The sequence below is a fragment of the Camponotus floridanus genome, unplaced genomic scaffold (assembly GCF_003227725.1).
Source record: "Camponotus floridanus strain SB8 unplaced genomic scaffold, Cflo_v7.5 scaffold35, whole genome shotgun sequence".
In the NCBI taxonomy this organism is placed as follows: Eukaryota; Metazoa; Arthropoda; class Insecta; order Hymenoptera; family Formicidae; genus Camponotus; species Camponotus floridanus.
The window spans coordinates 1,216,788-1,228,040 of NW_020229492.1; the positions used below are offsets into that span (position 1 = coordinate 1,216,788).

At 36.7% G+C, this 11,253-nt stretch overlaps 1 protein-coding gene across 1 annotated transcript in view; it reads left to right on the top strand.

Moving 5' to 3' along the window:
- The window catches only part of LOC105254334 (RNA pseudouridylate synthase domain-containing protein 2), a 161,832-nt gene extending 151,068 nt beyond the window's left edge, over window positions 1-10,764 (top strand). The window contains exons 5-7 of the mRNA XM_025410793.1: window positions 1,391-1,478; window positions 6,932-7,108; window positions 9,021-10,764. Coding sequence (XP_025266578.1) covers window positions 1,391-1,478; window positions 6,932-7,108; window positions 9,021-9,797 — 1,042 coding nt within the window. The 3' untranslated portion in view covers window positions 9,798-10,764. The remainder of the gene's footprint in view (window positions 1-1,390; window positions 1,479-6,931; window positions 7,109-9,020) is intronic.
- The last annotated feature ends 489 nt before the right edge of the window (window positions 10,765-11,253 follow it).

Consider the following 11,253-nt stretch of genomic DNA (forward strand, 5'->3'; position numbering starts at 1 on the left):
AAAACTAATTTTTGTAAAAGTACATGAATTTATATATTTCCGTTATAAATAGCGTAATTGTTACACTGATTATATGTGTAATTTTACATATTTTTTTTACAGTGTAGCGAACGTAAAAGCGCGAATATCTCGGCGCCCGCGTTTTAAACGCAGCCGGGGCAACCGCGAAAAATCGGTAACGACAATCGAATACGGCTGGCGGCTCGCGATTATCGAATCGAACGATCGAACACGGCGCTTGTCCCCCTCCCCCCGATATTACACATCGGTGATCACCTGTCGATTAGCTTCTATTCGAGTCGGTCGACACACCTACACCCGTGCTTCCCACAAGTAGTGTAATACTGCCTGTCGCGCGAATATCACTGCGATATACGAATTTACGCACATGTATGAATATATATATATATGTACAGGGTGTCCCATTTTAACACTCGAATATCTCGAAACCGTGGCGGTTTCGGTGAAAAGGTTTTAGACAAAAGTTATATGGTTTCAAAGGAGACATAAGATGGTGTCATTAATTTGAACTTAAATAGTTGAAGGACACGTGAAGGTTATCCTCAATTTTTTAAATGGAACCGTTTTTTACCTATTTTTTATTATATATTCTTATAGCTTATCTCGAGAGCTTTCCAAAACACTATAATTAAGTTAGTTTTCATTAGGTACTTTCCGAGTTATGAGGCTTGAAATCTTATTTCAATTTCTTAATTTTACATAAACCGTAAAATATCTTGTAAAATATTCATTTTTCAATTATCTTACCTTAATACTTTTATGTACAAAATAATGAGAGGAATCAATTGGTGTAAAGAAAACATACAGTTATTTTTAAGAAAAAATATGTAATTGTTAATTGCAAATTACATATTTTTTTTTCGAAACAATTATGTGTTTTCTTTACACCAATTGATTCCTCTCATTATTTTGTACATAAAAGTATTAAGATAAGATAATCGAAAAATTAATATTTTACAAGATATTTTACAGTTTATGTAAAATTAAAAAATTATTTCAAGCCTCATAACTCGAAAAGTACTCAATAAAGAAATACTTTATTATAGTGTTTTGGAAAGCTCTCGAGATAAGCTACAAGAATAAGTAATCAAAAATAGGCGGTTCCATTAAAAAAATTGAGGATGACGTTCACATGAGCTTCAAGTAACTATTTAAGATCAAATTAATGACACCATCTTATACCTCCCTTAAAACCGTATAACTTTTGTCCGAAACATTTTCTCGTATCTCGCATACTTTTCCAAATATTTGCCTGTCAAGATTAAAATGAATCACCCTATATATGCGTCCACGTTACGTACGTATGTATATGTGAGACGTGCAAACGGAACAAAGCCACGTTAAGCTGGTTGCGATTGGTGTGTTGCAGACACGAGGTGCCTGTCACCTCGGAGCCGATCACGGTGATACACATGGACGAGGACGTCGTCGTGGTCAACAAGCCCGCCTCCATCCCTGTAAGTGGTGTACTGCCAGAACTGTACTGCCAGAAAATTGTTTGTCGTATTGTCTACCGAATTACACGCACGCATACATTCACGTACACACGCATACGTACGCATTTATTCGCGGGATCGCATGCTATCTTGCATGAATGACACCCCTCGACAATCTCCACCGCGATCGCCACCGCTTGACACTCCAAATACGCTGAATCTCAATTCACTCTTTTACAACCCCATCTTTATAACCGTCTTTTACTGAAAATTATTCCTAGGGCAAGCTCCCGATGTTAGAAATCCCGATGTTATAAATTAAATTTAGAATCCCCGAATTATACTCTCTAAAAGTGAATATCAGTGAAAATATCACTAATTTAAACAGTAAAATAAGATTTCTCTGAGAATCAGTGAGTATTTTATTGATCTTCAGTGGAAACGCTTATTTTTTTGTATTATTTTATCTTATATCTCACTAATTATGATCAGTTAAAATAAAATTCACTGTAAAACCAGTAATCGCTAGTTCGTTCGTTTATCGCTATGATTGCTATTTCTCTCGTATTTAATTTTAGTCATAAGAATTATTTAAAGTTTGCAAAGAGCAACATTTAAAATCAGAAGTATTATTTCGATTTAATTTCTGATACAATCTCACTCAATAGAGAGGCTTCAGATATTAAATCGATCTTTATAAGTCGGACAAATAAATGTCTGGGGACTTAATGAAAATTATTCGTTATCTATTTAAAATAACAAGTTCAATATGCATGTAATATAAATGAAATAAAATGTTTAATATAATAAATATAATATAATAAATATTTAGTAAATATAAATACAATTTTTAATTTTACATGAAATAGATAAAGAGATGAATTGTAGTTTAATATTACTGACAATAACGAAAGAAATATTACTGATATTGAGAAATATTACTGATTAAAACAGTCAAAATTATTAACTGATTCTTTCAATAAAATATCACTGATTTACAGTGCTGTACTTATAACCGCTGTCATCAGTGACTATTTACTGTTTTTCGGTGATAATACACTGATTCACTTTTAGAGAGTACTCTTTTGTGTTTTATTAGTCAAGAGACTCTCGTTTCCTCTAAATATACATTCGAGTGTTTCCTCAAATTAAATTTCACCCCGTCGACAATCGGAAGCGCGTCGAGCGTCCCGATTTCATTAGCGGTCCCTTCATCTGCCGCGGACTAAATCGTCGCTAACGAGTGAGTTTTTTTCTCAGACCGACAAACAAAACATGGCATGGCACGGTTAACGGACCTACGCCAGATGCCAGGAGCCTTCGACAAAGCTGAGCTTTTTAAAATGCAACGTTTCGGCTCTCATCGATTTCTCCCGATACTTCTCGATGTGGGACGATACAGAGAGAAACGAGGTAGCGAGGGGGTTGGCAGGAGAGAGAAACACAAGGGGAAAAATGTGCGCACGTGTGGGCGATTCGCACAAACGACTCCAAGTCGCGCGACGAATAAAACTCGCTATTAAAATGTTAATCGCGCGCATTACGCCGCTCGCAAATCACGGATAATTTACTTTCCGCGCTATTATTGCCGTCCGCGATAATGTCGCACACTCGGCGAATGCTGTAAAAACACGTGACTAAAGGACGCGAGCACCGGTGGCGATGCAATTCCACGAATCCGATGCATTAAACCGTGTATCGGTGATTCATTGGCGTAACTAACGGTTTTAAAGGCTTACTCGCCGAGGAAATATCGCGGAGCTCTCTCTCTTCTTTTGTATTTTAGCAACACTTTGATCTCGGCTATTCTCATCCGTGACATAATCGTAATAACGTATGTGCGCGACAATACATATGTCTCGCGGTCTCTTTGTAAATTCGATCCTTTCACAAAAAAGCCTTCCTTTCATGAAACATCTGTCTGCAAAGAGGTTTGGTGCTTTAAAAAAAAAAGACTAAATCTTTTTGTGCGAAGGGAGATTAATTTTACAAATAAACCTGCATTATACAGGGTAGACCATTTTAATCAATACACGCGAATATCTCAGAAACACTGCGTTAAAAAATGTTTCAGACATAAGTTGTGTAGCTTGAAGGGAGACATAAGAAGATGCCATTAGTTTGACCTCGAAGAGTCACCTGAAGATCACACGAAGATCACATCCAACTTTTTAAATGGGACACCCTATATACTTTTGCATATTCTTGTAGCTTGCCTCGAGAGCTTTCCAAAACAGTATAATAAAGTATTTTTTCACAGAATACTTTTCGAGTTATGAGGCTTGAAATAATCTCTTAATTTTACGATAACCATAAAATATCTAGGAAGATATTCATTTTTCGATTATCTTACTTTAATACTTTTATGTACAAAATAATGAGAGGAATCGATTGGTGTAAAGAAAACACATAGTTGTTTCTAAGAAAAAAATATGTAATTTGCAATTAACAATTCCATATATTTTCTTAAAAACAACTGTATGTTTTCTTTACACCAATTGATTCCTTTCATTATTTTGTACGTAAAAGTATTAAGGTAAGATAATCGAAAAATGAATATTTTACTAGATATTTTATGGTTTATGTAAAATTAAGATATTAAGCCTCAGATTTTAAGCCTCAACTCGAAAAGTACTCAATGAAAAAATACTTTATTATAGTGTTTTGGAAAGCTCTCGAGGCAAGCAACAAGAATATGTAACAAAAAATAGGCGGTTCCATTTAAAAAATTGAGGGTGATGTTTACGTGACCCTCAAATGACTCTTCAAGGTCAAACTAATGGCACCATCTTATGCTCCCCTTCAAGCCATACAACTTATGTCTGAAACATTTTTCGATTTAACGCAGTGTTTCTGAGATATTCGCGCGTATTGATTAAAATGGTCCATCCTGTATATGTTGGAGAGAGAAAGGATAAATTTTATCGGAAAAAAGACGAGAAACGATTGTCTAGAAAATTTTAATGCGCCTTCCTTGTCGTTTTTTCTCATCTTTTTTTCTTCCTCTGCTCGTTCTCGCGAGACTGTTAATTATACAACATTAATGCAACGATTGCAAGTTTTATTTATCTACGACAATCCGTGATTCGCGATAGGTACTGCGAGAGCTCGGCGAGCCCGCTACTTTTTTTCTCTCAAATGTCAACCGAATTCATGTCGCGTCGGCGGCCACGTTTTCTACCCCCCCCCCCCTCGGGGCTCGTTAACAAGGGCTTGCGTAACAAAACTCCGGGCATTAATGCAAAAATAATTCTATGCGCGAGTACTCGGTGGATGGCACAGGAGCGATTTAATGGATCGCTTTTCGCCTTGTTTCTCCTTTTTTCTCGCGAGTACCTTTTTTCCCCTTTTTTCTAGACTGTCAGCAAGTGGTTCCGAGGAGATCTCTGGTTGACTGACGATTGGCCGAATTAATTTTCGCGTGCAGGCGTTTCGTTGAAGCGTTATGCAATCGGAAAGACAGCAGTATTTTATCGCATCGTCTTCGTTTTCTCATTCTTCCGTTATTTCCGGCATACAATGATAATAAAATTATTCGACCTTTTCTCCAGCTCCAGTAAAATTTTGAAGTTGTTTCAATAGTATAATATGTTATATCATAATTTTTTATAAAATTGTGATGATAGAGATATATTAGAAAAATGTTAGAAATAAGAAAGAAATTTAGAGACTTTATATTATTCGATAAATATAAAGATGCTAAAATATCATACATTATAACTGTATAGTAATGACATATTAGAAAAATACATTAAAAAGATATAGTAAAAGTAAGCGAGAATAATTTGAATTTAGAAAAAAATAGCACATTTATCATAATTTTATAAAATTATAATTTAGAAATATTTACTTTATAAAAAGATTACTTTATAATGATATTTTTGAATTCAAAACAGAAAAAATTAGTAATTGTGTATTTATCAGCAAAACTTCGGGATACAAAAATTTAAAATTAAATTAAAAATTCATTTCTCTCTTAATCAATTAAATTATAAATTCTCTTCTATCTTAATTTAGCAAAAAATAGCACATTTATCATAATTTTATAAAATTATAATTTATTTTATAAAAAGATTTATACAAAGTGTTTCTAAAACGATGTCGGAGATTTTAAGGGCGTATTTTAGGGGTTAAAATAAGAAAAAGTTCATATAAACATGGGTCCAAAAAATGCTTTTCCTCCGAGTTATAGCCCTCTAAAGTTGAGGGGAGAAAATTGTCAAAACCACATAAAAATGAAGCTCATTATTAATTATTACGCTGTGCAAAATTTTAACGTTCTATGATAAAAGTCTCTGAGAGTTACAATACATTTTTCGATTTTTTCCCTCAACTTTAGGAAGCTATAACTCGGAGGAAAAGCATTTTTGGACTCATGTTTATATGAGCTTTTTTTTTATTTTAATCTTTAGAATACATCCTTAAAATCTCCGACAGTTTTAGAAACACTCTGTATAATGGGTGATATTTTTGAATTCAAAACAGAAAAAATTAGTAACTGTGTATTTATCAACAAAACTTCGGGATACAAAAATTTAAAATTAAATTAAAAATTCATTTCTCTCTTAATCAATTAAATTATAAATTCTCTTCTATCTTAATCAATTACAAATATAATGTGAATATTAAATTGATTCTCAAAATTTCTCTTCACCTTTTTCAACCGTATCATGTATCAAGATCATTCCTAACCGAGTTCTGGAGCAAAAACGGCTATATAAATACGGGATATCTTAGTATTCTGAAAGATTTACTTTACAGTGAAAGAAAATTGAAAAGAATGGTACTCTTGCGAGTGGAGAAAAGTGTCTTCAATCGCTGGATTATCGTAGTGGTTCGCCGAGATTCGATAGCGGGCATGCATTATTGCGGATACGTGCCATCGTTTGTAACCGGTGTTGATAGAAACGTGGACTTATCGGCTCCAGAAGGAATCCGATACGATCCGCCGACCGGCCAATCTGTCGTTTGTACATACAAATCCACATTTGTTGATCCGAACATGTAAAGTGTGCCGTTTCCCGGGCCGCGTCGATTCGAAACCGTGTCATGAATCTATTCTCCTTTGTGGGCGCCATCGCTTTTTGTCCCGAATTCGCCAGGAGAAATGGGTCGACCGCGTTCCCTCGCATGGATGTTGCATGGAAGCGGGCGCGCGACCGTATTTACGTACATTCAATTTACATTGGCCACATGCCGATAGGCATAACTCGTCAAAACAGCGTGCACTTTGTAAATTTAGCATCTACAAATTTCACTCCTATAGATATTCCTGGTTACACGATGAAAAAGTTTCGCGGGGGAGAGAAATATCTTACGGTTAGATGCCTAAAACTATCCTGGGATGAAGTTTATCATGTTGCTATCAATCTTCCTTTTCTACAAGTTTAGGTTATATTATTATCTTCAATGCTGCGAAGCAAAGTGCGATACGAAAATAAAACTTGACCGTTTGACCCGTTTTGTGATCGCAGGTGCATCCGTGCGGCCGTTACCGGCATAATACCGTGGTCTTCATCCTGGCGAAAGAATACAACTTGAAGAATCTCAGGACCATTCATAGGCTGGACCGGTTGACCAGCGGTATACTCCTGTTTGGTAGAACGCCGAAAAAGGCAAGGCAGATGGAGCACCAAATAAGAAATCGACAGGTAAGTGTTGCATAAGTGCTCGGTATACAAGACAAACACGGGCGTTGCAGCTGGCGTCGCTCATTTGTCGTTAAGGACGTTTCGTACCTATTTTTAAAATATTGAGAATTTAATGAAAATTGTACAGAATGTCCTTACATATGTTTAGAATCTTCAGTACAATTTTTAAATCGATTCACTAAAGCGTTCACAAGTTATAAGGATTTTAATTTGCACCGAATTAATATGTGTTCTTATGGGAAACGCACTGAGAAAAATCATTTGATTGTACCAACAAGACGTATATGAAGTGATGATCATGATAAGACTCGATTTTTTATAACTAGAACGTTTAATAGACTATAAGGATTTGGTTAGTATTTTCTGGTTGGATCTATCAAATTTCGTGTTACATTAATTTCTTTGCTTGCTTCTTAACTTAACTCGTATTCAATATTTGCCATGAAATATATATAAAGAACTAGTATTAACGTTAAATCCAAAGTATATTTTTTTCTCTTATGAGCAGTAGTGCCAGAAAGAGGACGCTAGCTCTCTGATTGTGTGTGTTTGAGCTGCATCCTCTTCTTGCACCATTGTTTATCAGTTTAATTTCTAACACACTGAACTTAAAATAATTTATTCAATAATCTGGATTGAATTTATGCAATAATCTTAAATAATACTTGTAGGAAGAATACTTGTAGGAATTAGCAGATGAATCTGATTAATTTCTTCGTGTTAAATTTATTAAATTTTCTGGTTAATAATATTAAACTCGCCAGCACCAAGTTATCTAAAATTTTTTCCATCTAATCTCAAAAGTTTGTTTAATATTCTGAATTCCAACAAGATTATTGGATAAATTCAATCCAGATTATTGAATAATTATTTTAAATTCAGTTTGTTAGAAATTAAACTGATAAACAGTGATGCAAATTTTGACATTGAATACGAGTTAAGTTAAGAAGCAAGCAAAGAAATTAATGTAATAAGAAATTTTATAGATTCAACCAGAAAATATTAACCAAATCCTTATAGTAAAATCTATTAAACGTTCTAGTTATAAAAAATCGAGTCTTATCATGATAACTGAGAAATTCTTGTTTGATTTAAACCAAAATGCCTTCAATCATATATGTCTTGTTGGTACAATCAAACGATTTTTCTTAGTGTGAAAATCAATATTGACGAATATATCCACTTTTGAGTATGAGAAATTGCATGGAACTACAGTGCAGAGATGTATTTTTTAACATTTATTGCGTTTTTACTGAAATATTCCGAATTTTGTTAATCGAAATGATTAACTTTTGGCAGAGAATTTCGCCTTGTTACAGATACATGGCTAATTTCATTGAATTATATTTAATATCTTTACAATTTTCATTGAATTATATTTAATATCTTTACAATTTTTAAATCGATTCACTAAAGTTCACAAGTTATAAGGATTTTAATTTGCACCGAATTAGCATGTGTTCTTATGGGAAACGTATAACCACGTCGATTCAAATGACAAAAACACATGGAAATAATATTTAGAATTTGTTTAAAATTTGCAAAAGTTTAGATACAGAGGAAATATTTGGTCAAATAATATTATACAAGTACTAACTGTTTAAAAAGATATTAAATATAATTCAATCAAGTTAGCCATGTATCTGTGACAAGGCGAAATTCTCTGCCAAAAGTTAATCATTTCGATTAACAAAATTCGGAATATTTCAGTAAAATCGCAATAAATATTAAAAAATACATCTCTGATGAAATTGTGATATTCCACACAATTTCTTACTCAAAATCCACCAAAAGTAGATATATTCGTCGTTATTGATTTTCAGCTATTTTTTTTGCTGGGATTCTACATACAAAGCATCCTTAAATGATTCGGAAATATAGCAAACGTACATATCGTGTCTTCACATTTCAGGTCCACAAGCAATATGTATGCCGAGTGGAGGGCGAGTTTCCGGAAGAGGAGGTCATCTGTTCGGAACCGATCGAGGTAGTCTCCTACAAGATCGGCGTCTGCAAGGTCTCGGAGAAAGGCAAGGACTGCGTCACCCGCTTCAAGCGTCTTAGCTACAACGGCAAGTCGTCCGTGGTTCTGTGCAAGCCGCAAACCGGCCGCATGCATCAGATTCGCGTCCACCTGCAGTATCTCGGCTATCCCGTGGTAAACGATCCGCTCTACAACCACGTGGTATTCGGTCCGCATAAGGGTAAGGGCGGTAACATCGGCAAGACCGACGAAGAGCTCGTTCGTGATCTGATCAGCATCCACAACGCCGAGAATTGGCTCGGCATGGATGGCGACTCCGACATGAGTCTGTTCAAGCCGAAGCTGGAGTTGGAGGAGCGCGTCCTCGGTAGCGGCAACGATAAGGATAACGGCTCGTCGCCGTCGTCCACTCCGGGTTTGCTCGAGGACGAGCAGCAGCAGCCGCAGCAGCAGCCGCAGCAGCAGGAGTCCCTTAAGGTCACCGTAGGAACGCAGACGGGCTCGGAACCGCCGGATTCCACCTTCGCCAACGACAAGGTCACCGTCGATCCGCACTGCTACGAGTGCAAGGTCAAGTACAGGGACCCGAAGCCTTCGGACCTGGTCATGTATCTCCACGCGTGGCGTTACTGCGGCCCAGGATGGGAGTACGAGACGCCCCTGCCCGCGTGGGCGGCGAGCGATTGGGCCGGCGACGATCGATAGTTCGTCCGACGAGATCGAGGATGATCGAGCACGATCACCATCGCCGTCGCCATCGCCGTCGTCGTCGAGTCTCGAATCCCCTTTTGAGATATTATCCTTACCCCGTGCCTTCCATCCGCCAACGAGCGATCTTTTGACCATTGTACGCGTACAAGTACACGATTACATAGACACTTATGCACACGTACACACGCGATAAACAAAGATGCGTACCCCTGTAACTCGGCCGTTCGAATTTCTCGAGGCTGCAATCCGAGAGAAATGGGATTGCTGGGACAATCTCGTCGCTCGATTTGCATTTCTGCGACTTCTCTGCCACGTCGATATGTAAATGACAACTCGGCGTTATTATGTGACGTCTCTGGGAGGGCGGAAACAATTTCAACGTGCCGTCGTTCGCGCGCAGAAATGTACGTTTCGATTCTCTAGTTTGTGTGCGTTCTCATTCTGGTCATACGTTCATTCTGGCAGAGTCCCATCGGATTTGCAAGAGCCCACGCGCGGACGAATCTTACGCGGGAAACGATCCGAGACGACGTTATATTAGGTTTGTTTTTTATTCCTGCCCTAGACTCAACTAGAATTGAACTGGATCAGTCATGCAGTCATGGCGTCATATATTAAATTAAATAAAATAAAATAAATAAATAAGTATAGAGTTCAGTGCAGGAATAAAAAACAGTGCGAGTGCTCTGCACTGGGGCTCACTCTACTTCCAGACCTGGGGCAGCCAGTGCAGGGAACTCGCGCACTCAGTTCAGCTACACTAGAATAACGAGCAGCATCAGTTCCGGAATAAAAAACGTTTTAGTGTACACTTTTTCAACTAGTTCAGTCAGTGCAGGAATAAAAAACAAGCCTATTATTATGCGAATTAATCATAGCGACAAAAGACATATTGTATACCGGCTCTATTATCCTAATATTTATCCTGATTTTGCGAGGCAAATAATAAATCGGAGCATCATTATTGTTATTTTTATCCTCCCGTGCGGCGTGTTTCGAATTCTATAATCACATTTCCCTTGCGTGAACGAACACGAGACGCGTTGTATCTCAAAATTGTTTGCAAATGCAGCGCAAAGTCACGCCGACCAATGAAGTGTAATAAAGCACAACGATTGTTCCCACGATCGTTTCTCTCTACAACAGCTTTTAAAGATCTTTGTACGGTCAAATGTTTACAAGTCGCAGGACTTCGTTGTAACTTACGGAAGCAATGGCGTTCTAGTAATCTTTTTTTTTTCTATCAGAGGAATATTGTAACAAATATACAGGGTGTCACTTAATTGGCGCCCACTATTTATATAGCGATATTCCTCGTGGAAAACCGAGTCGAAAAGTCCTGAACCATTTTTTTCTATAATGAAAAAAATTTGAAACCATGTTTTTTTTGAAACCATTTTTTTCTTCTATAAGAAAAACTTTATTTTGCATTAAAAATCATATTTCTTCC